This window comes from Sphaerodactylus townsendi, linkage group LG05, assembly GCF_021028975.2.
Source record: "Sphaerodactylus townsendi isolate TG3544 linkage group LG05, MPM_Stown_v2.3, whole genome shotgun sequence".
NCBI classification, from domain to species: Eukaryota; Metazoa; Chordata; class Lepidosauria; order Squamata; family Sphaerodactylidae; genus Sphaerodactylus; species Sphaerodactylus townsendi.
Window position 1 is genome coordinate 54,504,039 of NC_059429.1, and position 27,894 is coordinate 54,531,932.

General features: G+C 42.0%; 1 protein-coding gene across 3 annotated transcripts in view; it reads left to right on the forward strand.

Annotated features, from left to right (window-relative positions):
• The window catches only part of ERICH3 (glutamate rich 3), a 79,784-nt gene that overhangs the window by 20,065 nt on the left and 31,825 nt on the right, over window positions 1–27,894 (forward strand). For all 3 annotated transcript variants that reach the window (XM_048496481.1, XM_048496480.1, XM_048496482.1), the window contains exons 3-9: window positions 5,081–5,206; window positions 12,918–12,989; window positions 13,659–13,781; window positions 14,461–14,622; window positions 16,083–16,298; window positions 17,180–17,360; window positions 26,513–26,699. In XM_048496481.1, coding sequence (XP_048352438.1) covers window positions 5,081–5,206; window positions 12,918–12,989; window positions 13,659–13,781; window positions 14,461–14,622; window positions 16,083–16,298; window positions 17,180–17,360; window positions 26,513–26,699 — 1,067 coding nt within the window. The remainder of the gene's footprint in view (window positions 1–5,080; window positions 5,207–12,917; window positions 12,990–13,658; window positions 13,782–14,460; window positions 14,623–16,082; window positions 16,299–17,179; window positions 17,361–26,512; window positions 26,700–27,894) is intronic.

A 27,894-nucleotide genomic window follows, 5' to 3' on the forward strand; every position in this document is an offset into this window, starting at 1 on the left:
GAAAGCAAGTGGAGTATATATCTGTTGGAGTGTCCAGGGTGGGTGAGGAAACCTTGTCTGTGAGTAACAAAGGCGGCAACCAGGTCAATAGTTGAGGGCGTCTGAATAGAAGTATGAGTAACAATGAAGACTATAGCCTGGGAGTAACCCTGTAGATAGCAAGGTCACTGGATCTGATGGACACTCCAACAGATATATACTCCACTTGCTTTCCCACATCAGATCCTCTGAAGATGCCAGCCACAGATGCAGGCGAAACGTCAGGAGAGAATGCTGCTAGAACACGGCCATACAGCCCGGAAACCACACAGCACCCAAGTGATTCCGGCCGTGAAAGCCTTCGACAATAAGTTAATACCATCTTTCCTCCCTAGCCATTCTTTACTTATTAGTAATGCTGCCTCTCTCTTTTTTTCCTCCTTATTTGAAGTCATAGAAATCTCAAACTGGAATAATTGTATTTTCTCATATAAGCAAATGAACTAGAAAGGAAGTAATATATGTTAAGATCAAGAATGAATCAATATAATCAGACCTCAATATAATCAGACCCCTTAACTACCTGGCCACTCAGTGTGAGGACAAGATGGGTTGAGGCAAACAATAGGCATCTTGGCTTTAGACAGAGGGAAGTGGATTATTTTCACCCTATTCCTTCTCCTCTTAGACTCTTACTTTTCTCTCCCTTTCTTGTTCTACCTCTAATGCATATGGGGGACCTTCTTTCCTGCCCACAGGACCCTGCAGAGGTATCACAGCTACTGTTTGTTGTTTTCCTATTGGCTCCTTCTCCCTTCTGTTTTCTATCTTTTTATTCCTGTTCCTGGAGTCCCTGGAAAATTAGGAGAGACTCCAAACCACTTTCTAAGAACAGGAGTTGATTCATTTTGCATATTCATATCTGTAAAAGCTTGTACTATGCACTAGAGGAATATTTTTGCTGTGTAATATTCATCACTTCCTTTTGGTTCTAAAAATGTTAACTGGCCACATTACGGTTAAAAAAACCTGTGCTATGAGCCTATGTGACAAGTAAGTTAAGGTTAGGCTGTTTTCCATCTTTCCTCCCTAGCCACTCTTTACTCATTAGTAATGCTGCCTCTCTCTCTTTTTCCTCCTTATTTGAAGTCATAGAAATCTCAAACTGGAATAATTGTACTTTTTCATATAAGCAAATCCTGCTTAGTTAATTAATGTTATGAAAGGTTTCCTTCCTTTTTATTGACAGAAAATACTATTAAATAATGGAGAATGCAAAACCTTTTTGCGTTTAATGCATGTGTCCATATTAAACAACTTGGCAAGGTGTCATGGAGTTGCTAGGTCCAGCCTGAAAAAAGACTGGGGTGGGTAACTGGGGGTGGGGGGTGGCTACAGACATGATGCCACTTCTGGGAAAACCCATAAATATTACACCTCTCTAGGGATTTCCAGAACAGTGTAGTGAAACATATTTTTTAATGATTCTTAAAGAGGACAGATATTGCTTCTAGTTTATCTTAGAAGTGATGTCACATTATCACCTGATGGCCATAGGGGGCTGGCAACTGGACATTATAAGAAAGAAAGAAGTTTTTCTGCTCACTGGGACATAGTCTGTAGGTTTCCTGTAGGTAAGCAATATTCCTATTGATGGATATGAAGCTGTGGATTTCACCTATTGATGGAGAAAGAAATTTGGATAAATGAGAATCCAAGGGGTAATCTTATACTATGGAAGAGCAGATTTCTTGGACCTGAAACATTTTAATACAAGCTATTTAGAAGAGAATCATGTCACCTAATGAGCCAGTTAGCATTTTCCGGTGACATTTAAAGCAAAATAAGACTGTTCCATGCTCAAGATACCTCTAACATTAGGAATGACTGATGAGGAAATATTAATGGAAATTCGTCCTTTTCTCCATTGTAATAAACATGGCTTACTATCAATAGTATAGCACTAACCCATTTTCATGTTACTAGAGACCTTTTAGTGATGTAGATTGATTAGATTTGCACACACTCATTATGTGAGTATAAGGCTTGGCTACGGAAGACTTACATTAAATCATTGCTGCACATGGTTGTCATGAAACAGTCTGTTATGTAGCTATTTGCTTGTGTTATGTACCTTTTTAGGCATTGCTTATTTTTGTGTGGCTTATAAAGCTTGCTTTTGCATGTTCCTCATTGCTAATTGGATTGCTACTGCTCTGCATATAAAGGTAAAAGGGTGAAACTTTGAGCTGTGATGCAAAGGAACATGTAAAGATTGAAGTTTGCACTGCTAGCTCACCCCAAAAAGCTGCTCTTGAGGAGAAAGGTTGCATGCCATAATGAGAAAGAAGTCCCTGTATGCCTTACGTAATTCCTAGTACATATTTTTTATTTATTTATTTATTTATTAGTTCCACTTTTATACCGCCCTCCCCCAAAGGGCTCAGGGCGGTTTACATCACAATAAAAAGCGGATAACAAAATAAAATACTAAAATTCATATCAGTTAAAAGCAGCGCTCCTAATTCATAGTCAGTTAAAACAGATGGCGTTTAGCCATTAACTCCTCAACTCCCCTGAGAGGGGAACAGCGGATCTTAGTTGTTAATGGGCACCTATCAGCCAGCCTCTGGCCTCCCCCCAAAGCGTCTCCGGCGGAATAACTCAGTCTTACAGGCCCTGCGGAACTCATGTAGGTCCCGCAGGGCCCGGACAGTTGGAGGAAGAGCATTCCACCAGGCAGGGGCCAGGGCCGTAAAATAGTGCTACCCCATATCATTTTTCTTGGTGTGCTGGGCTGATTCTCTACCAAGTTAACTGAGGTGACTCTTGAAGGTGTTAGTTTTGCTGGTGAGACTGCACTCAGTGTGGCTAGCCATACCCTAACCCTACCTCTGATTTAGTTTGTTACTCTTTCCTTAGGAGCTAATTTTCTGTACTGGTTACTAGTGGAAAATTAGCAATTTAGGAGAGAAATAGGTAGAGATAATAAAAGGGTAGGGAAAGGCAGCCAGAAGGTCTATAATCTATATCTATGAAAGGTTTCTGTTCACTTCAGCTTTTTCTGCATTTTGGTTGATGGTGAAACTTTCAGAATTCTGCCCAGACAGAACTACAATGTGATAGGACTTCTGTCATGTGTGTCCTGTCAAGTATAGGCAAGGTCTCAGTCATGAAAGATCTGAGTAGCACTATATTTTTGTGGAATATACTATTATTGTGTTTGGACTGCCATGCCAGATGTTCTCCTAATGACAGATCTGATGCATGACACATGGGTGCAAAAGGTGCACATGTGTTTGGCTTGTTAAAGTACACAGAGCCGTGACTGGGAATGGCTTCTACTTCAGTGCATTTTATAAGAATAAGTGGCAAACTATATATATGCATACCTTTCATAATTATATATTATGATTCTACATTAGCAGTGATGAGATTGGATGATCCCAGGGTGCTGTTTTGTACATGGGATAACTTTCAGCTTGTTTAGTTTGAGAATATGGACAGGATCCTTGGAGGTTTGAGAACTACCACCTGTTTGTACAACCCTTTCAACTCCTGGCTGCTTAAATTTGCCAGCGGGTGGGCTGTCACACTGGATCCAGAGGATAGTAAATGCCTCTCTGAGAGAGAGGGGATCACCCATGCCTTGAACTGGGCAGTGGCACATTCGCTTCTAAAGAAACTTGCTCTGGGATTGAATAGATACTGTCCAGTCTCAAATGTGCTATTTATAAGCAAGGGTGATTGAATGAGTTGTGATTGGGCAACTTCAGGGATTCCTAAATGAAGTGCATTGTTTGGATTTATTTCAATCTAGTTCCAGGCCTGTTTATGGAACTAAAACAGACTATATCACTGGTGGATGACCTGCACCAGGAGATTAGTGGGGAGAGGCTACCCTCTTGGCAGCTTTTAATATCATTGATCGGGGTATCCTTCTGGACTGCCATTCAGGGTTGGGACTGAGAGGTTCACTGTTCTGTTATGGGCTTAGTCCAATCTCAAAGGTTTCAGTGTGATGCTGGGGGACTGTTGTACTGCTCCCTGGTATTTGTCCTGTTGGGTTCTATAAGGTTACATCTTGTCCACTGTGCTTTTAAACATCTACATAAAGCCTCTGGGACTCATCTTTCTGAGATCTGGGCTGCCACCAATATGACAAGACACTTAGCTCTATCACACGCTTCTGACAGATCCCAGCAGACTAGAAACTGTGAACTGGTGGCAGTTTGTGAATGGATAAAGGCTAACAAACAGAAGCTTAATCTTGACAAAAGGGAAGTGCTACTGGTCAGGGGAAGGTTTGATCCAGGAAATGGGATATCTCCCGTTCTAGGTGGAGTTACAGTTTCCCTAATGAAGCAGATTTGTAGCTTCTGAAATTGGACCTCAGGTGTTTGTAGTTGCCAGGGTGTTTTTCACTGCTTTAGTCCTTCCTGGACAAAACAAGATCTTGTTGCTGTGGTGTATGCCCTGGTAAGAGCTATATTAGATTACTTCTACACACTGCATGCGTCCTGCCATTGGAGATTGTCTGGAAGCTACAATTGATACAGATTGCTTTGTCCAGAATGTTGACTGGAGTGAGTCATGGGGACTATGTCACTGCAGTCTTGTTCCATGTACACTGGTTCCTAGTTTGCTTCCAGCACAATTCAAGATGTTGGTGTTGACCTTTAAAGCCCTATACATCTTGGGAGCAGCATACCTTAAGGATTGTCTTCTCTCATGTGGCCCTGCCCTTCCACTCCAATCACTTTCAGAGGCCCTGCATTGGATGCCCATGCCATCTGAGGCTAAAATGGTAGCAGTCTAAGAGAGGTCCTTTTCAATCCTGGCACCAGAACCTTGGAGCTTCCTCCTCAGGGAGATGTGCCTGAATCACTCTATTGTTGCCTTCTGCCAATGGGAAAGACGTTTTTGTTTTGTTTGGCGTATTGCCAATAACTGTGACAGTTTTCATTATTGAAAATGGACCTGTGACAGTTTTCATTATTGGCAAAAATTATATATTTATTAAAGCTCTCTTATCCCTGATTCTCTCCTCCTCTGTAATGAATCAAAATTATCATTATCATCCTTATTATTTTTGTTGCAGATCTCAAAAAGTGGAAGGATAATATCTGAGAAAGACTATCAGTTAAACATGATGAAGAAGGATCACCAGAAGTATATCCAGGACTGTTTGGCTCAGGCCATATTCCACAAAGTCCTTGACATGGAAGTATGTCTACATTTATTTATTTAATGTTTTGAAAAACATTTTTGCCACTTTTTGTCCTTATGGATCTCAAGGTGGCTCACAATGCAGATAAAATGCATAAAATACATTTTTAAAAAAGAACCACAACTTAGAGCAGTCCTGAGGATTGCCTGTGCTGTGGCAGCCGGCAGCAGTAATTGTGGCACCACTGGTCTTCTCCCTAAGGGGTTTGATTAGGCAGGGGTCAGCAGCAAAAAGAGGCTATAGCTGGGTTTCAGTGGCCATAGACATGTTAGTGACCTCAGCAACCATGCCCTAGCACCCCATCCAGGTGTTGCGGTTAGGTGGTAGGGCTATGATGGATAGGGCGGGCTGAACCAACACCCACCACAATCTAGGTATGGGAAGGGGCATAGCCAGACATGCTGGCTGTATATCTGCAGCAACCCCTCACCCACATTAAGGGGACTGAATCCTGTCAAAAGTCCCTGAGCAGCTCTCAGAGTTGTGGACACCTCAACTTAAGTTTCACCCCACATGGAGCAATGGACACTCTCACCTTGGAAGGATAAGGGGAGATGTAGTCACAGATGTCCTTTGATCATTAGTGGCTGCACATCCAAGCAAGACACCCATGCTGCTGAGGGCAACCCCAGGCCACTCTCCTGCCACTCCTGCTAGTGGCACAGCAGAAAGTGGTTTGCTTAGGTATCATGCTGAGGCATAAAGGGCCTCCAGGTTCCTCAGCAGCCTCTTGATGCATGTGTGACCTTCATTGAAACCCCTCACGACTGCAAGCAATCCGTCCAGATGTCCAGCAGATGCCATCACAGATTGTGCCATCCTTCCATTCACTACTGACCACTGGATAAGGCTTCTCTCCGTTTGCAATGAGTCTTGACCCATTCCTCTTCAGTTGTTGCCCACTTGGAAGAGAGGGTGGGAGGTGGACTGAGTCACCCATCAGTCCTGTTCATGGCACCCAGGCAAAAGACCAGAGTTCTCTGCATCACCCAGGACACCAGTGGGTGCACCACCTTCTTCCAGAGGATGCTGCTTGCCTCTTCAACCTGCACCCTCCTCACTGACCACTGCTCCTATTCCACTGCCTTCCAAAGATGTTGAATATGCCCACTGTATGGTCTTATCTTCAGTTGTTGGCCCCAAGGACTCCATGATACCCAGTATCCTCAGAACAACTGATGTGGCTGCTTGTCTTGAGGTTGGAGCATGGAGGGGGTCCTCAGCATCAGCTGTGAACCTCAGGGGAAAGTGTCCTGGAGTGGGAGAAAGGGAGCATTCTGCTCCTGGACCACGTCACCACACCTTTCTTGCTCCCTGGCTCAGTGGCCTCGACACTTCGACTCTTCTCCCCATCACTGAACCTCATCTCCTCCTAACTCAGCACAAGAGGACATAGACCTAGGTTGTTGGGCCCCAGGGTCTCAGATGATCACCTAATGAGGGGAGATGGAGTGGACTAACTGATGGTGGCTCCCTCCTCTCCGGGCCCTTGGGCTGTTTCCTGGCTTCCCAGAGCATTGGCCATTTTCCTGGTCTCCTCTAGCACCTTTGTTGATTGTCCCTGCCTTGAAAGTTGCCTGGATGAGGAAGGGCAGGCAGCAGCAAATGATGCTGTTTAGGTTGAGGATAGCAGAGGGAGTGGTCCCACACTATGATGAGGCAGCAGGACCCCTTGCCCTCAGTGCTGCAGATGCCCACTATCACTGGTGCTATTACTGCTTGCATGATGGCCTCAGCTCTCACCAATCCCTCCAACCACTGCCCACTCTTAAGTATATATATTTTGCCCATGTACTCTGGTTTCAGATCATCCTAAGAAACCAGCAGAAAAAATAAATTTCTTTTTAAAATGATTTTAATGAGAAAATAAGAAAATGGCAATGTTCTGCCAGGTCAGACAGAGCAGCATTCCAGGCAGAAAGACCATTCTCTCCCCCCTCCATGCCACTACAGATCAGGCTAGTTATAGTCTTTATAGCTAGGAACTGTCAAACAGATTCCCATGCCACTCACTGTAATCTGTGACTTTCTGGGGTGTCCTGGCCAGTTTTCTTTTGTAGGGTTGTGTGGTGGGGATGGAATTGGGTGCTGGAGAAGGGACTTGGCTGCCACAGGAGAAGGAGGTAATTGATTTCACCTGTATATGAAATCCTGAGTTGGTTCGGGCCTCATGGGCATGATTGCAGTGATGGGGTGGGTGCTTGCTTTTTGTGTACAGTTTGTGTAGAATCATAACAGTGTTGGAGCCTGTGCCTTAGTTGCGCCTATGGGCAGATGTTTCCAAAATTATTTTTATTAAGTTCTTGAAAATATTGTGTCGATGATATAAACAAAAATCAAATTTAAAAATATGCTGCACATTTTGAATAAAACTATGTATTTCATTTCATGCTTTCCAAAGGGGGGGGGGGGGTCAAAGTTTTTCCCCATACTAGTTTCCTAACTTTGTCAATGGAAACCTCTCAGTCTTTTTCATGCTATACATTTGGAACAAAATAAATACTTTTTAAGACAAGGGGGTTTTTTTCACTCAAAAAAAGTGTTTTGCGGGGTGGTGGTGGTGGTGTTTCAGTGTGCCCCCAATTTTTCCAACAAACCAAATTAAATACTGTTATTGCACTGAATCAAAGTCACAACAAACAACAAACTCAAAATCATAAAATCAAAGCATAAACAGAAACTAATATAGTTACATTGCCAAACACAATATAAAATTCACAACTATAATAACATATTAATTTCGTATCTTCCATAATAATAAGCTACTTATCATACTAAAACAATTCATCAATAGAGCTCATATTAAGACATTTTAACTTAGCAGCCATAGCAATAAACTTTACCATTTGCAATGTTATCCAATTAAAGATTCATTCAGATCTGAGCTCCCTGATAACTGTTACCCACAGTATTTCCAAAATATTTTTCATGATTTGCTGTAAACCTTGAGCAGTAAAAAATTGCATGAGTCAAATCTTTGTTAGATCTATAGTCGCAAGAGCAAACGCTTTTATCAGAGTCCTATTATAATAATCCTTCACTACTGAGTCGTAAAATGTCTGTGCAAGATTTAGTAAATGCCTTTCTGTTCTCAGCAATCACCAGATCATCAAGGTATGTCAGAACAGTTAAGGGGAGAGAAAGGAATTCCTTGTACAAAGAAGCTGAGCTCAGGGTACTAAGTAACCTGAAATCTACTTGAACATATCCAGTAGTCTCCGTTCAATTAAACCACTAGAACCATAGAGCTGGGAAAGGCCAAACCGGCCACTTAGTCTAACCCCCTGTTCAATGCAGGATCAGCCTAGAGCAGTGGTGGCGAACCTTTTCGAGACCAAGTGCCCAAATTGCAACCCAAAACCCACTTATTTATCGCAAAGTGCCAACACGGCAATTTAACCTGAATACTGAGGTTTTAGTTTAGAAAAAGCAGTTGGCTCCGGGAGTAAGCTTGGTGGTAGTCAGTGGCTTTGCTTTGAAGCAACCATGCAACTCTTCCAACGGGTGAATCACAACCCTAGGAGGGTTTACTCAGAAGCAAGTCCAATTGCCAGCAACCGAGCTTACTCCCAGGTAAAGGATCACACTTTAGTTCTTCGCATGAAAATCAGTGAGGTTTAACAGCTCTTAGCAGGGTTACCTACAGTGCTTCCCCAAAACTTGGTCTTAGGTTTAATGCTAATAATTGAGCCCAGCGGCCCAGGCCAGCCTAGATGTGTGTGGGGGGAGGGTGACTGTTTGCACGTGCCCACAGAGAGGGCTCTGAGTGCCACCTTTGGCACCCATGCTATAGGTTCGCTACCAGTGGCCTAGAGCATCACAGACAAATGTTTGTCCAGTCCTACTAAAAGACTGCCAATGAGGGGAAGCTCACCACCTTCCTAGGTAGCTGATTCCACTGTTACACAACTCTTATTGCATTTTTTCCCTAATATTCATTTGGAACCTTTCTACTTGTAATTTAAGCCCACTGTCATGAGTCCTATTGTCTGCTGCCAACAGGAACAGCTCCCTGTCTTCCTCTAAGTGACAGCCCTTCAAATACTTACAGAAAGCTAAATCTCCTTTTTTCCATAGAGGCTATATGGTGATCAAAACTCCTTAGATATTCTTCTGAAAATCCTAAATTTAGCCACTAAAGACAGTATCTGGGAGAGTCACGACTTGCCTTGCAAGTTAATGCAAATTGCAAAAATTGATGACGAAGATCTTCAGCCAAAAATTAATCGCAGTTTTATGATCTAACATCACTATTGGGATAAAGATACCTCTGATCAGACAATAACTGATGGAGTTGAATCAGGTACTCCCAACAACATATGCACAAATTTATTCTGTATGATTTGTAATGAATATAACTTCTCAAATGCCCAATTTTTCCATCAAAAAACATCCTTCCCTCCCCCCCCCCTTTTCATTTTTTTCCTTGGCTTTCATGTTTTTGGTCACTGATATAGGTGATAGGAAGTCTGGATGAGTTTGAGTTAATCAACAAGGCATTTTAACTTCTTTAACTTCTTGCATTAGCATGATTAGTGAGCGCTTGAAAACTAATCTGGGTCACCGAAGAGGAAAAGAAGGTTGATATTAATGTTAAAGAACAGTCTTGTATGTCAAAAGTGGAAGGATATCTGACTTTACCTTCCCTTAATCACTCAAATTGTTTGAGCTTGCTAAAGTACAGAGCAGAAGAAATTCTAATTTGTGTTAGGATGGTGAGGACAGAATTAGGGCAATTCATTTAATATGATGGTATAGTTATTTATATGGTCCATATGCTGCACTTCTCTCCTCAGAGTGGTTTACAACATTATCTCCTATTCCACTTTATCCTTACAACAATCCTGTGATAATCTAAAGTAAATTATAAGGGACAGATTAAATTATTTGCCATTTATTTGTTTATTTGCCATGAAAAGCCATAGAAATAATAAAGTAATAAGAACAATACTTTCTGCAATAATCTCATGATGAAGGGGAAGGAAGTTAAGGGAGAAGGAAAGTTGAAGAGTAATAGTTGTTCTTGACAAGTTCTGTACTTGTCCAGAACTAGTAACCTGGCGGCATCTCAGAATGTAAGGGTCCCTACAGTCACTAGGTTCTACACAGTCCATCTCCTGAGGGCACAGTAGCAGGAGGTCATGTCCCAGCAGTGTACTCAAGAACCAGTCTCAGCCCATCAGAGAAATGCTAATTTCTGCCCGAAACAACAAAGGTCATGGAAAACCATTGAGAACTAAGAAAAGCATAGATGTAAGGATTGAGCAAGGACAGCAAACAGACACTATCTCAGTCACACAGAAAGTGGAAACATGGTTGGAGGTAGGCCACATTCTTTCCCCCCCTGTGAACGTGGATTGTAGCCTGCCTTCTTTACTTTGTGAGATTGTTCTCCCCCATTAAACATTAGTCACTGCTACCTCTGCTATATCAATCAGGAGAGACCGCAAAAAGCCATTTTTACAAGGATTTCTCTAATATGCTATGCTGGCCATTAGTACTCATATTCATGGAGTGTGTCTCTCACTTGAGTATGGAGTAGCTAGCAGTTGAGGCCAACTGTCTTAGAATTATGGAATCATGGCTGAGAAGTACCTGAGCCACACAGAGACTGAAGTCCTCACTATCAGGAAACAGGGATAAGTTGGAATGTATGTTTGACTCCAGTGTTTTTTTCTGGCTTCTGCTACCATAGCAACATCCACAAGTGATACATTTCACAACAGAAACACTTGCAGTATGTCATATGAAAATGTGTTTAAGGACAGAAGAGGAAAGTGGCAAGTCCTTTCCTTGTCCCCAAATGCTCTTATGGTTTCAAGATCATGGCTTGGCATCCCTATCTAGGTACTTAAAAAACAACAACTGTCCAGCAAAGGTCCAAAATTTCTTTAGACAGTGTTTTCTGCCATCCTTTTATCTCTTTAAAAAAAACAGGGATTCCCCTTCTAAATGTTTAGACGCAAACTATCTTCCATTAAGGCATCCTCTTGTGTTTAAGAAGATTTACATTGCTTATTTTGTATATGATGCTTATTTGCCTTCACAAGTTGACATTTTGAGGGATTTTGACGGGATGAACCAGTCCTGTGAATTGTTCAATTAAAATCACTGTCCCCAATCTTCAACAAATTTTTTTTCAAGAGGTTTTGCAGGACCTCAGGCCTATGATGGAGCATTTGTAAAACTTATTCACTACACCCAAATCTTCCCCATCCCAATGAATCCTTTGTACTGACTTAATTACTTAGCACAAATTATTATTTATTCAATTATCAGTGACATCCTAAGAAGACTTACACCTTTTTAGATCCATTGAATTAAATCCATTACCACTTAGAAAGATGTAACTCTTCCTAGGATGGCAACCTGACCCACTTGTCTGCAAATGAAAACCATTGTTTGGAATTGGAATCGCTTGTTTAGGAAAACTATTATTTCTTGCAATTTTTAGAGCTATCATTTTTGAGGTCTCCCCGGAAGTGACACTGTGGCACGTATGTTGCCAAAGTGGGTTTAATTTTTTTTTTATTCTGCTGAGGCATAGAGCAATGAAGGGGAAAGAAGGGGCTGTTCCTCTGGCAGCCACCCATGATAGCAGGAGACTTAGCAGCACTATGTTGGAAGGGACTATGTTGCTGAAACTCCATAGGTTAATTATTGAGTTTTTGCAAATCATAGAACATTCCCATGCCATGATATCACTTCTGTTTTGGCCAGATATGACATCACATTCTGGTGTGGTGCTGACAAACCTGTTCTCATCTGCCAAATGCTCCTGAAGGGTCCAGGATGCAACCTGACAACCCTATCCAGGCGGGGTACAGAGATGTGGAATTTAAGTGATCTCCAGGCTACAGATGCCCATTCTGCCAGATAAAATGGCTGCTTTAGAGGGTGGGTTCTATGGAATAATACCCTACTTAAGCTCCTCCTCAGGTTTCACCCATAAATATTCAGAAATTTCCCAATTTAAAGTTGGCAGCCCTAATTGGTAGAGTCAATCTATATGTCATGTTAGGGATTTGTGATTGGATTCTTCTGATGTAAATGAGGTTTAGGCTTAAAAAGCAGCAGATGGCAAATTTGTTTTCTGGTGGCATGCTGGATAGTGAGGGGATGGGATCTTTTCCCCATATGCTATTTCCTCAGTCCAAACCACCCCTAGGCTGCTATTAGTTCTGATGTGGGGAAAATAAGGTAGTGGCTGTTCTTGCAGTGGAGATGTTCATCAGGAAAACAGATTGGGGAAAGTTCCTTTTCCCCAGCATCATCGTGCAATCCAAATAACACTCCTTCCAGTTTCATAAGGCTAAACTACAATTAGTGATCTAGTCTTGGACCCCGACATAATGTGTCACCCAGCACAAAGAGAATAAAGCAAGAAGCAAATTAAGCAGCTTCCCAAGATTAATTTCTATAGACACTTTTGGAGCATATGTTTTTATCTGATGCTGCTTTTGGAAGCCAAGACTGAATGTGAGTCTGCAACCCTAAATGTTCCAGAAGAAGGCCATTTACGCCATTAACATAAACAGCCAACTTGTAGAACTGACAGCTAAACTGAGGCCCATGTTGGAAAGCTCAGACAACTCCCCCACAGAATTAGCATGGACAGAAAATAGTGGTAAGAAGAATTAGCGGTTGCTTTGTGTGAGAAGTCAGTTTCATTGTGAATGTGATTTTCATTTGACTTTTACCCTACTAGCGTCATCACCAGGTTGAAATAAAAAGAAAACTTGAAAATTTGATGAAGAAAGACCGCGTTCAAAGAATCAAGGTAAAGATTTTTCATTTGTCTGTTCCAGAGAGCTTTGAAAGCCTGCTTTGTATGTGTGTGCTCAAACGTACAAACACACATGTATATTTACAAGCATATGCTCTATGCATTTCCTAGGAACTCAGAAAACATTATTTCTTCCCCCAATTTTGTCCTCGCAACAGCTCTGTGTGGTTGATTAGGGTGGGAGGATATGACTAGTCCAAAGGCACCAACCCAGCAGACTCTCATGACATACTGCCAATCCAAACATCCAGCATCCTGCTCACACTGATATATTGGATGTGAGTTATTTTAGAAAATGTGTGCTAAGTCAGATTATGTAAACTGGTACATCCACTAAGTTCACATTTCTTCCACATCTTCCTCTTATTGTGTTCTTTATGCTCTTTTAGTCATATTCTGCTAGTCTTTATTTAGTCAATCTTTATTTTTCTTGTGGCAAGTCATAAGTATATTATATGATTAAAACAAATTTTCTGTGTCCTCCGTTGTAGTTGCTAATTTCAGCTCTGTTCTGAGGACTGATGATCAAAATGCTGATTTAATTACCCGGCAAAGTTATTATCCAGACATTGCTCACAACAGAAGGGTTACAGGGAGTGTCCTCATTTCTTAACAACAACTCTTTCTCAGGCAGTTAGTACTAACAATTTTCCCTTCATCTAGGTGGAACGATCAAGAAGGTCAGCAGAAGATACAAATTTCCTGCTTTCTCCACACCCACCCACAGCACCAAAGAGGCATTTTGGACGCCGCAAATTAGGTGACAGAGGACAATCAGGTCATTTGGTGAGTATATAATGAGGACCTGTAGGGCAAAAGATGTCCCATTACTGATCAGTCCTATATTGAGGTGCCCAATTATACTATCATCAGACACATCCTTATTCCAACTGCAATCAAAGTGATGCCTCCCATTTGCTCCTCTGGGGGAAGGTTATATCTCTTTATTTATCTGTTAGTTACATTTTTATCCTGCTGCTCTTCCCAGCAACTCGGGTAGCATACAGAGAGCTATCACATTTGGTGCTCACAATAACTCTATGAAATAGCTTGAGCTAAAAGACAGTAACTTGCTGAAAGCCACCTAGCCAGTTTTGACACTTAGTGAATATTTGAATGTGATGCTCTGTATATTAGTCGTGTACTCTCGCAACTACTGACTCTTTTAGGAATAAAATTAATGTTCTACTGCTCCAGCTTTGTTTCACAGTGATCTTCCGTAAGTAGTATTCTTTGTTTTTGCATGTTATTAAGTATGGAAGTTGCAATATATTGTTACTACAACAGAGCAAATAAAGTACCCCATGTGATTTTCTTCCTTTCCCAGTTAGTGTAAAGAGTATAAGTTGCTCTATATTTTGAAAGGGGGCTCCTAAATCATGAGTGATAATTAAGTTTCAGAAAAGTCATTGGCTACTTGCTGTTAAGCGTTCCCCCCCTCCCCCCATTTATTTACATTGTCTAGGCTACCTATCCTCGACCAAGCACCGCACCAGGGAACATACAGCATCCAGTCCGACTGCACCCACTTTACAGCAATGCCACAGCAGAACTAATTCTCAAGACTTCTTCCAGTTCCAGACCAAAGTTCGCATCATGTGAAACAGCACATCCTTTTGCCAGTGAGGTCAGATTTTGCGGTTTTATACAAGCACAGTAGTAAAAAGAATTATTATCAAATATATTCATGATAGTCAAATACATCTAATTACCCATTACGTTTTTTCTCCACTGGATAACTGTAACCAAAAATACAGGACGAAATTTTCATGGAAGGTGTATAGGTCAAGCTGTTTGATAACTACCATTGTATTTTGACTCTGGCCTTTTCCAAATGTATACCAGAGGTTACCACAGATTTTCCCAATGGTCAAACCTTGTTTTCTGTGAAATCATTCTGTTCAGAAAGAACATTGACTAGTCCTGAATCACTCAGTAGGGTTCTTGTGGAGGAGTGGGGAAACAAACCGAAGGCCAGCCAACAGCCCCTAGTGGAGAGTAGAAGGTACTGGAGGCTGTTGAACTCGCAAAAGCCCCGACACTCTCATAGGGGCTTTCCGCACTACAGAAGGGAGCTAAGGTCAACTCGGTTCCCTTCAGTGGAGGGCGATTCCAGGCTGTTCGCACAGCAACTTACTTAGCCCCCTGGAACCGAGCTAAGTGGGCGGGATCATCCTGGTGCCTGTCTCGCTCCTCGATCGTGATTGGAGCTTGTGTTACCATGGGAAACGGGAGCGTTCTTTTTTTTTACAGTTTTTAGTTTACAGTTTACAGTTACATGTGCTTTCTGCCCGCCACAACTCTCCCGTTCTGCACAATCCACAAAAGCGGCTCCTGATTGGTTGAACAGATGAGGTGTCGTTTCGATGCATCCGCACTTCGAAGCTTCGAAGCAGTATCGACCTTGTTCTGGCAGAAAAGTGTAGTTCATAACTGCGACAAGGATGTCGCAGTTCTGGGGGGGGGGGGGAACTGAGACAAAACAATGTTGAGCTCGGTTGCAGTGTGGATTCACTGAGGCGAACCTAGGCAGAAACTAGTACAACTCTGTCAGTGCGGAAAGCCCCATAGTGCCATTAGGATTCTCTTGAAGGGAAATTGCAAGCAAGCATCTGTAGAACTAGAATTGATTGTGAAGCCCCCAGGAACTCATTAAGGGAGCTGAGGGCAATTTGGAGCCTATAAGATACTGACTGTGGGATAACATTATCCTCCGGAGACATAATCTCAATCAGCTCCAAAGGCTCTGCTAGACATTCTGCCAAATTTCTCCAGGCTCTTTGAGGACCCTTATCAGGAGATTGGAGATGATTTCTTTGAAGATGGTAAAAGGACAGGATGAGATTACTATTCCAAAAGATAAATGACTGGTGAAGCCCACATGCCTATGAGTCCTTTCTTACAACACCATTCTCTTCCTTGATAAAGAAGTCCTGGAACCTGCATTTGCAATGCCACCCCTGCCACCCCACTCATTTGTGTCATAAACGTATAAAATAGGCAGAAGAAACTGTAATGGGTTGTTTATCCTTACAGTCTGATTATTGCCAAAGTATGAATATTAACTATAGATAAACATGATTTCAGGGTGAGAAAGGTTTGTTGAGACCAACATATTCAATGGACTATTCATCTGGAATATCCCCATACCAACTTCCCATCATTAACAATTATGTGATACCTATTCCACCTCCACCCCCCAAAAGTGAGAAGAATATAAATATAATGAAACTTGGATCATCAAGAGGTCGACGATATCGCCCAACAACTGCACCAAATGGCTTGGAACAATCATTTACAAAGGTGACTGATCTTTTCTTTCCTGATATCTCTCTTTTTTGTACTGCATAGTAAATTTCTTAGTACATTTTGCTAAACAAAAATGTATTTACCATACATTTACATCTCTTTGCTAAGTGAGTTTTTCAGTTGGTTGGCCAATTTGTACCATGGGATCTTCTGCTAAAGACCTGAGTGTGTCTTCGGTAACTGGATGTCCAGTTCTGTGTTGGACCACCTGATCATTTTTCACTGGCACAAAGGCATTTCTGCTGCCAGAAGAGAGGGGTTGGATTTTGCCAGTTCCACCACTTCTGACCCTACATCATGCCCAGCACTGTTTCTGGGATGGGGTGGGAATCAATCCTGTGGACAGCGGTTCAGGACGTGTGTGAAGCAACAATAGGAGACAGGATATGGGAATCTTCATTTAGATGCCGTATAATCAAAAAGTAAGGGCAATATGAAAAAGATTCAAGCAAAATTAATTTATCCCCTATTTCATGTGAAGTAGGTAAGTTCAATGTAGAATATCGCTATGCTTTTCAGTTAGCAAGCTTTTATGTAGTCAAAGCCAGCATGTTTAAGGTGGTACTGTTGTTGGGCCCTTACTAAATGGCACATACAGCAAGATGATAGATGATTGATTTGGGTTTTAGCAGAATGAGTGTCCAAGCCCAATCTGCAGCTTTTGTTGCTTTGTTTATTCTTTCTGTCTGTCTGGTCTCTCCGTCACATTATTATCTTACTTGAAGAAGGTGACATAACATGTTTTTCCGTTCTTCTGTTTTAGTATGTGGTTGCTGCATGCTAGCTGCACAGATTGGTCTTTTAACAGCATAATGCAGAGGCAAAGTTTGGTGATATGCAGGTACTTCATTGGATTCTTGTGCTCTGTGATGCAGGACGCAGGCAAGTTCTACAAGCCTCAAGTACACACAAATGCATATGTTACCATGATCTATTTGGGAAAAAGTGTGCACTTGTGCCATGATCTTTTTGATTGTCGAGATGAAATAAAAATATATCAACAGCACTGTGGAGGAGAAAATGTTTGTGTATACAGAGGCAAAGTGCTGGAAGGAGGTGAGCATGAAGAAACCCAAGACGTCATTTTAATTCTGGGAAACTCTTATTTCATATGGATAACCTGTTGAAGTGGTAGGAAAATTATTTTTATGAAGCTCAGTCTTGTTATGACTGTCCAGGGACTTGTATACCAACTGCTTCAAACTAACTCTAGATTTATTGTTTCATGATTGAAAATGAGGCTGCAATTACTTTTGCAAATTATGGAAAAAGGGTGGTACAGAAGTGATTTAACAAAATACTATGGGTTAGATTAATTTTAGGATGGAGATGTATGGTTAATAAAATGTTTCTGGGGTAAAATGAATACCAAATTATCTGCCTACGTGAAGCTGTAATATATCAGTGTGAAATGTTTATTGCTCCAGAACGGAAATGGATACACACTTGAGGTTTGACTTAGAATCTGAATCAATGACGACTATCTTGACTTGAGCAGAGTTGTTTTAGGTGTAATCACAAATGCAACCTGGGAAATGCTAGGTAGAATTAATATGCCATTGCACTGAGGATAGCTTTCCATTCTACTAGTATTTGATGTTTATTTTGTTCCTTCTTGTGTTTGATGCACACAGCCTAACTATGTTGTATTCCATGCCGAGAAGTTAAGAGTCCACAGTAGATGGTCAAGTCAGGAGACTGAGAAAAGATCATGGGTTTGTGTATTTATTTAGCTATATTTATGACATTTATGATTGCCCTTCCCTTTAAATGGACTCAGGGCAGCTTACAGCAATAGAAGTACCAGCTTAAACTTAGCAACAATACATTGTGTAGGCACCATAATATTAATTAATGGGTAAAGGAGAATCAGTTAGTAGTGGAGAAGTTGGCTAAGATGATGCAGGGAAAGGTTTTCTACTGAAAGGTCTTGAAGGAGAAAGTGGAAATGAGCTGCTTAATGGAGAAGACTTTGTATATATCCAAGCTGCATGGCGAATGAGTAGAAATAGTGAAGTTGGACTCCATGAATGTGTTCATTTAGAAGAACCTATTGCACCTGGACAAGGTTCCTTGTGTCAGAGAAAAAAAACCATTGCTAGGATTCGTGGGATCCTGCCTAATAAGTTGTATCCTACCACTCTGCTTGGCTAACTATGGAAACCTCTTCCAATAAGATGAGTCTCCCTCTGGAGGGAGAGGCTGCTTTTCTGGGGTAAGGCTAATTGTAAGCACATAAAAAAACAGAAAGGGAAATCAAAACCCAACCTATACTGAGGTAGGAACCAAGAAAAAAAAGTTGACAAAAGCATAAGGAATAACTAAAATTATTAAAGAAGATAATATGTCTTTATTGCACAGTGCTTAAAGAAATAATGTTAAAAACAATGTTAAACACTTAAAATTATAGTAATTGTATAGAAATGTAGATCAAAAGGCTACATCTCCACTGACTCCAAAACATCAAATTGATTGCATGAACTTGTTGCATGGATTGACTTGATCCATTTTGACTTGATAGTTCTTTTTCAGAGGTCAAAGTACATAGACACACATAGAGTACTTATCATACAGTACAAAATAGTATAAAAGTCAAAAAGAATTATTATTATTGGTTGATTTCACAACTGCCAGTTCTTTAGCTGGTTGTTGGCCTTCGTTACAATTCAAGCCTCACCCTGAGGCCTAGGAAGTTGTAATATATTGATGTAATATTCATGCAGATCTCAGCAGGGCTGCCGTCTGAATCTGACGGATGTTAATTTTGTCAATTTGAAGATGTTTCGAGTGCTGCCCTAGTGTTGGCGCTCAGGGTGCAGTTACCACTGGGATGACCTCAGCTGGTTTGTGGCATAGACGCTGAAGCTCAATTTTCAAATCATGGTATTTAGTGACTTTTTCATGTTCTTTTTCAGTGACCCTGCTGTCACTGGGTATTGCTACATCGATGATGGTCACTTTCTTGTCCTTGATCATTGTGATGTCTGGTGTATTATGTTTCAACACTTTGTCCGTTTGGATTTGAAAGTCCCACAGGATCTTGACCTTCTCATTTTCCATTACTTTCTCTGGACAATGTTCCCACCAGTTTTTAGCTGATCTTATGTTGTAATTCTTGCATAAATTCCAATGGATCATCTTGGCCACTGAGTTGTGCCTGTTTGTACTCAGTCTGGGCAATCTTTTTGCAGCAGCTGAGGACATGATCTACAGTTTCGTCAGCTTTTTTGCACAATCTGCATTTTGCATCACCCAAGGATTTTTCGATTTTGGCCTTGATCGAATTTGTTCTAATGGCTTGCTCTTGAGCAGATAAAATCAGGGATTCGGTTTTCTTTTTCAGACTTCCAGTTGTTAACCATAACCAGGAATTTTTGTTGTCCACCTTGTCCTTGATCTTCTTCAGAAATTGGCTGTGTAGAGTTTTGCTGTGCCAGCTTTCAGTCCTCATGTTAATCACATTTTTTCTGTATTCTTGTTTGGTTTTCTGGGTTCAGCAAATGTCTGTTCTTTACCATCACGTATACGCCCATCCCCGAAGGGCTTTCAATAGAAAGATTTTTACAAGTCTTCAATCAAATGTAGATCTTTCATTACTGTAATGTATTGTATTGTTTTAAGAGTCTGCAGCTGTTGCACTGTAATTGGTAATTAGTAAGTGTGTTATATTGAGCACAGCTGCAGAGTGATTTTAAGCTATGTGTGAGTAGCAGCTATGGAATAAAAGTACTATGTTTTGTTCCTCCGACTCCTGTTTCTTGAGACATGACAATTACGATTTGCAGGATGTAAACCTTTATGACGAAGCCCAGTTTTGTGAAGCAAGCGACTGTGAGTAAATTCATGGCTTTTCAAGTGTTTTAAACAGTTTAATTTGGAGTTTCCTTTGAAGTGTAGAGTTATGAGGCCCGACAAATTTTATCTTCTGGCAAATGGCATAACAGACCCAGAAAGGAAAAAGAGCCGTTTCGAGCCTCTGTGGTGAAGGGGTGCCTTAATCTCATTTCAGCAGCATTGATAGCGCCTAAGAGACTTTATCAGCAACACCGCTTTGTAGAAATACTGACTGCATTTTGCTGAACCATTTCATTCCCCAACCGGCCGTAGAAATAGCTAAGCAGACGGAGTGTTTTTTATAAACGTGATCAGGATAATCGGCGACTACTGCAGATTATGTTGCAGTCTTTAATGGCGTATTGGTAATAAATGCCAATGTAAATTCAATTTGGAAGAAATGTTAAGGGATCGTCTCGGTCTGGTGGCCTCGAGAGGAGGTACCATTGCAAAAGTTGCTGCAGGCATTTATATTCCTGACTTTTCAAACGGCATACCAAGAAGCCTTTGAATTTTGAACTTGCTGCAGCCCCTACTGAGGTGCGACAAAGCTCGCAGCCCACCCGACGTAAACAGCCGGGCAGCGGGACTGTAGACCCGCAATGGTGAAATTCAGAGACTGCAGCATGGTGCAATGGCATGGGAAGACCACCAATAACAGAGGGGGAGGATGTTACCAGAGAAATGTAATGAGCCGTGGTCCAAGGGAGAGAGAAAGGGTGTAAATTTAAAGGAGGCAATAACGTTTCTGTTGTAAACTAAAATATTTCAGAGAGTGTGCAGAGAGAAAAGTACCAGAAATTAAGAAGACATGTTCCCGTCTCAAGCGCACACTCTTTGGATGCACCGTGCTGTCCCTCTTACGTAGCTGGTTTTGATCTCGGCTGTAACCCCGGCTACGAGTGTGTGATGGTGTTTACGCATTGATGTAATTAACCACGTGCAAACCCGGCATCCAGCTTTGAAAGCGTCAGTAACTCGAAGATCCAGGATGTCCCTTTGTGTGATGGAAGTGGATTCTGGGTCAGCATTCTCCATCAAGCTTCATGGGACACTTATATAAAACATTTTGCCCACAGGATGATTTGGACATTCAATCTTGGTGGACTTACCTCACTTCACGGATTATCGCTGACGCGGAGTACCTGTGGTTGGTACGCGTAACGTCCATGTGAAATTAATGCATATGGCGATCGATGATTAAAATTGTTAATAGGTGGGAAGGCGGTGCCGCTATCTTGTTCTATTGGGGTTGGACTGGTTTGGGAGGGTTGGGAAACGCAATTACTGGAATTCATGAGGTTAGCAAGGTTAATCAATGGAGGTGCAAGTTAGCAGAATCTCGGCGAGCGGGTTTGCTGAGGGACTGGGGCATAAGGGTCCATCTATATCATTGTAGACTTTTGATCCTTCAGTACCCCCCCCACACGCCTAAAACTACCAAGTATTCCATCTTTGCTTTATGCTCTAAAGTGGATGAACTAGATCGGTTATTGGAACAGGGAATATTTGAGCCAGTGGTGTTCTAAAATGGGAAACTCCAATTGCGGACCCCCAGCGCCACGGGGACAAAAGCGCATTTGTGCTGATTAATGGCAAGTGCAATACTAACAAGGTGACAGAAACATCCGCATCTTAGTGCCATTTGTGAGTCAGTTGTTAGCAACATTGGAAGGGGGAAAGGTTTTTGTAAAATTAGACCTAGCGAAGGCATACCAACAGCTGGAAGTGGATGATGCCAAATGGCAGAAGCCCAGGACGATAGTGACTCCGCCAGGGGGGCATTCGTGAGTAAAAGCTGCTGCAATTTGGAGTGAGTGTAGCTCCTGGGATATTCCAGAGTTTGATGGAAGAAATATTAAGAAACTTTGGCTGAGCCATACCGTGATTTTGATTATCTCTTGATAGTGGGTGAAACTCGAGGAGGAAACCTGATGACACGTGGTACGGAAAGTACTCGCAGTGCTTCTCAGATGTAGGGTTGCCATTGCCGCAGAAAAATGTGCGTTTGGAGTAGCGCAAGTAGAGTTTTTGGGATACATGGTAGATGCAAGGGGAATCCACCTTATCGTTAGCAAAGGTGAGGGCTGAATTATGATGCCCCAGTACCGCCAGTCGTGCCAAGAGCTACAGGTACTTTTGGGATTGCTAAATTTTACCCATTCATTCTTAGTTATAAGGTCAATAGTGGCAGAGCCACTGCACCGCCATTAGATAAGCTTTTGCAAAAGTATGGACAAGCTCAGTACTAGAAGGCATTCCTGAGATGTCAAAAGATTGTTGTCATCAGAAAGTGTATTGCCCATTTTGATGAGAGGCCATTGATTTTGACGCGCTATGCCCGTGTGGAGTTTGGAGCAGTAAAGTTGAGCCATCAATTGGAGGATATGGAAGCTCCACTTCGGCGTATTATTCCCAGGAATTGTTCACAACGGAGCCACTACGCCTGCAACAGATAAGGGAGGCATTTAGCAATGGTACTGGGGTTAAGAAGTTTCATGATTACGCAGTATGGGCTTAATTCATTTGTGATTGTTACGTAATGGATAAGTCATTGTTGACTTTATTTTCCTCAGAGCGCCAGACACCACAGATATTGTCCCCTAGAATGCTGCCATGGGCAATGTCTCTTGGAAATCGGCGATTGCAGCACCAGTCGGGAAAGAAAATCAGCGCTGAGTCGCCATTAAAATAAAGTGGATATGTTGATCTACTCCCAACTTTTGGTGCTCGATGTTGGAAACGGTCCGTCGCAGTTCGCGCAAGCTGCAGAAATAGCAGAGAGGTCATTAAGGACCCAGTGTTTGGCCCGAAGTCTTGAACGCGCCGGTACGGCCGGCCATTGGGTAAGCTAGAGGAAAACTCTTTAGACCATTTGGAATGAGGCACGGAAAGATATCTTGTCCACAAGGGGTGCTGGCATTGTGGGGAAATAGAGTAGTGATCCCGGCAGCTCTATGGATTAGGGTGCGTTGGAGGTCTTTGCATGTAGGGCAATCTCTGGAATAGTGAGAATGGACGCAGCTGAATGAAGTTATGTGTGGTGGCCAAAGATGGATAGTGAGCCAGGAAGAATGGGTGTCCAGGTGGAGTGTCAGATAACGCGCCGACCTGTCTCCACCCTCAGGCCCCTTACCTTATCAATGGAGTCCACAAAAAGACCGTGGGTGCGCAAGGGTACATATTGATTTCGCAGCAGGCCTTTCCAGGCCAGGTGTTTCTATCGTAGTGGGATTCATATTCCAAATGGCTAGGAAGTAGTGCCAGTAATGTCGTAATGACATCACAAACAGTAATTAGGCACTGCGTTAGTTATTTTGGCAACCTATGGCCTCCCGGATAATGGGCAGTGGTATCGGATAATGGGACAGCCGCTTTGTATCTAAGGAGTTTAGGAGTATTCCTGGCTAATGGTGTTATTCCGCCAGGTTACCTCGCCCCTTTTCATCCGGGCTATTAATGGGCAGGCAGAAAGGATGGTGCGACAACAAAGGATGCATTGGCGGCTAATAGTAGAGGGGATTGGCACCGTCGGTTGGCGAATTTTAGTTGAAACACAGCACATAACACCGCGGCATACAGCCAATTTCCGGAGGGAGTCCTGCGGAGTTGCTAATTTAAATCGAAACTTAGCTTAACGCTGCTGGACCGGTAATGCATCCCGGACATTCAGTTGATGATCGCCCACCTAAAAGTGAAGACCAAGTAAGTTGAAAGCGACCTCGGACATTTGATAGGGATGACACGGTGTATGTCCGAAATTATGGAGCATGGGTCCGGTGTTGTTGGTCCTGCAGCAGTTGTGAGGGCAGCCAACAGGGCCCCTTTGTCTTATAGGGTGGAAACTTGAAGAAGGCAAGTGCAGGTGGATCCTCGCGAGGACATGTTGACTAAGTAAGAAAAGAGAGTGCCAGGTCCATTAGTAGATCAGGAACCCCAGGTCCTCAAGGAATCTAGGGCTTAAGGTGCTTAGATGGAGATGCAGGATAAGGAAACAGCAATAGTCCGAAATTGTCCCTGCAAGGAATCTTGGGGCGCTATAGGGCAGATGGAGATGCAGGATAAGGAAACAGCAAATGGTCCACCATTGTTTTGCAGAACCAGGAACAAAACACAGACTCAGGAGCTAGAGCCGGAGCTTGAGACGATCGCATAAAAAGAGAATCCATCACGCCAGATTATTACAGGCGGTAGGCGCAAGGGGTGTAATGTATTGTATTGTTTTAAGAGTCTGCAGCTGTTGCACTGTAATTGGTAATTAGTAAGTGTGTTATATTGAGCACAGCTGCAGAGTGATTTTAAGCTGCGCATGGAGCAGCGAAGGGAATAAAAGTACTATGTTTTGTTCCTCCGACTCCTGTTTCTTGAGACATGACAATTACCATTGGTAATATGAACTCCTAAATGAATAGCAACTGCTAACTTACAGTAATTATATGATCTACATTTGATTGAAGCCTCATAATCAACCTTTCTATCAGATTCTTTTGACTTTTGTGACATTTTGTACTATATGCCTCTGAAGAAGACCTATCAGGTCAAAACATGTCAGATCAATCCATTTAACAAGTTTTGTGCAATCAATTTGATGTTTGGTGTCATTGGAGATGTAATCTTTTGATACAAATTTATTTTGCATTATTATAATTTTATGTGTTTAACATTGTTTTAAACATTATTTCTTTAAGCACTGTGCTATAAATACATATTGTAAATATTAGCTTTAATTATTCCTTCTGCTTTTCTTAACCTTTTTTTGGTTCTTGGTAAGTCTATTTGTGACATAGGTAGGACTCCAATGTTTGCTGAGTGGAGTGGAATGAATGAATAGGAAAAAGACTGTAGAAGCAGATGAGTTTGTACAGAACAAAAGGTGCTGGAAAGATATAAGGGTAGCAGTAGGAAATATGCTGAGAAGAAAGAACTTTATTGAGAGATCTGTAAAAATAAGGACTACATGTTTCCTGTATCATGTGGCAGCAGTGATAGAAGATAGAATAAAAGGAAAGATCAGGAAGGAAGATCTTACATTGGCTAGAATGAGATGTGGTTGGAGCATTGACTGAAGTCTAGTAGTAATCAGAAAAGTGGATTTTTGAAATACTGAAAAAGGAAGAGCAGGAATTGATAACCACTTGAAATTACAAAGATTTGATTGTGTGTATGTGTATCTATCATCGATCTATAAATAAATAAATTCATATTCCTTCCTTATTAAAAATGAGTTTGGAGATAATCACAGTGGGGAAATTTCTGCTTAAAAACTAGGTAAACATATTGTTGAGCAAGTGGGATGAGCCTGTGACATAATTATTCAGTTAACATTATTGTATTCCATGTTTGCTTTGAAAATATCAAAAGCAATTAAAGAAAATCTTTAAAAATATTTATCAACCCAAATTGGACATAAAATCCAATATTAAAAACACAGCATTATCTCATATATAGAAAAGCATCAGTTTTGAATGTAAAATCAAAGAAAACCAGAAAGAAGCTAACAAGCTGGAAAGCAGAGGATAAGAAGTAGCAGCAGTGATGCATAAAGCAGAGAAGTATATTCAGTGATATGGCAATATATTGATATGAGCAACATATATTAATTTGTTTACATGGCAACATAATGAATGAAGTGCTTTACAGTTATGACTTCCATCTTCACTACAAAACAAATGAAATGGGTTATCATTTAGTAATAATGTACTGTTGAAAAAGTACATTTAATGAATTTATGGCCTCTTAGATCTTGTTTTGCCTATTGGGCAAAACTGTCTGCATTGCTTTCACTTCTAGATCAGTGTTTCTCGAACCTTATGTACTTGGCTCCTCTTTCTAACTAACAAGTGTTTATTGCAGTACAGCTCCTTCTGTTATGAAGAATTTTGATCAATATGAGAAAGGGCTTGGATTTTTCTGGTTGTTGCGGGTTTTCTGGGCTGTGTAGCCGTGGTTTGGAAGATCTTGTTCCTAACGTTTCGCCTGCATCTGTGGCTGGCATCTTCAGAGGTGTATCACAGAGAGAAGTCTGTTATACACTGTGTCCAGATTTTTATTTATCAAGTCTCAGAAGCAACTGAAAAATGAAAAAAAAAACCTTGTTCATCTCTCTTCATGCTAAAAATTGAGAAATGAATGTGGGAATGTTGCCCCACATAAGAATCTGAATGCTGTTACATCAGGGAGATGGTTTAATCCATGCTTTCTCCCTAATGGACTATCTTCAACATACAAAGTCTTTATTGTAGAAGAGTGTACAAACATAGAGGGACAGCTCCAGGAATAAATGTACTACCTGCTTTTTTTGCACACATGAACGGCTCTTAACCTGTTTAAATTTAGTCGGATAGTAACAACCATTTTATTATCTCCAATTCCAGATACTTTCCACTTTACTTCCAAGCGACACCATGGCTTTCCTTTTAGCCTCACTTTTTATCTCAATGGAATGCAAGTGGGCCGATTAAGTTCTTGCTGCGAATACAAGCATCAGAAGGGTACTCGGCTGGGAGGCAAACATGGACACTTTGGTTTTGTCAACGTGGAAAGATCATCTCCTTGTTATAAGTATGGATAATTGGCTATTGTTCATTTAATTTTGTTGAGACCATAATATTACTCTCCCTATTTTAATTTGTGAAAACAGGATTACCCAGGTATCACCTTAAAGACTAATTCAGATCCTGTGGTAGGGAAGCCTGCTGCTCTCAGATGTCAGGGTCCACCCTTATCAGCCTCTCTGGGTCAGCATGGCCAATTGGCCATGCTGTAGGGGCTGATGGGAATTGTAGTTCCTGAACATCTGGAGAGCCGCAGGTTCCCTACCCCTGGACTAATCTAATGTATTCTAGCATACACTTACATAAGTTCTGACTTCATCAATTGCAGTCTTTTGATGTATTGTCGAAGGCTTTCACGGTCAGAATCACCGGGGTGCTGTGTGGTTTCCGGGCTGTATGGCCGTATGGTATAGGACAGGGGTCTGCAACCTGCGGCTCTTTCAACCTTTTACTGTGGCTCCGTGTGGCCTGGAGGTCGGAGGGTAGTGTGGGCGTGTCCCTCCAGCCCTCCAGAGCAGCGCTGGAAGGAAAGGTGAGTGGAGGGGCTGAACCAGAGGTGTCTCCATGCGTGAGGGTGCCACTTTTCATGTCCCCTCCACTCACCTCTCCTTCCAGCGCTGCTCTGGAGGGCTGGAGGGACATGCCCACGCTGCCCTCCAACCCCTGGAGGTCAGAGGGTAGCGTGGGCATGGCCCTCCAGAGCAGCCGTCATCCTCCCTCTGCCCCACAGAGCAGGTGGCTGCCTACTCCGTCAGGCAAAGGGGGTTTCCCTGCCCGGCACCTCTGCCTTCCAGTGCTGGAAGGAAAGGTGAGTGGAGCCGGCTCTCCGGCTCAGTAGATCTTCAGGGCCATGGAAAACAGGTCCAAATGGCTCTTTGGGTGGTAAAGGTTGCCGAACCCTGGTATAGGAGAGAATGTATGGTATGTATGGTATAAGAGAGAATGCTGCTAGAACATGTCCATAAAGCCCAGAAACCACACAGCACTGCAGTCTTTTGAGTTTGCCAGCAAACTGTTATTTCCAGACTCTTCAGATCTTCAGATATTTGTGCCATTTTGGATCTTGATGATTCCAGGAAAGTGGTCATGCTTTTCTTATATAAGAACGAATCCCATGGCATACGTTTTGGAGAAGAGAGTTTATTTTGTTCATTGCCCATAGCATTATGCATCTGACAGAATCAGCTGTGTCTCACCAAATT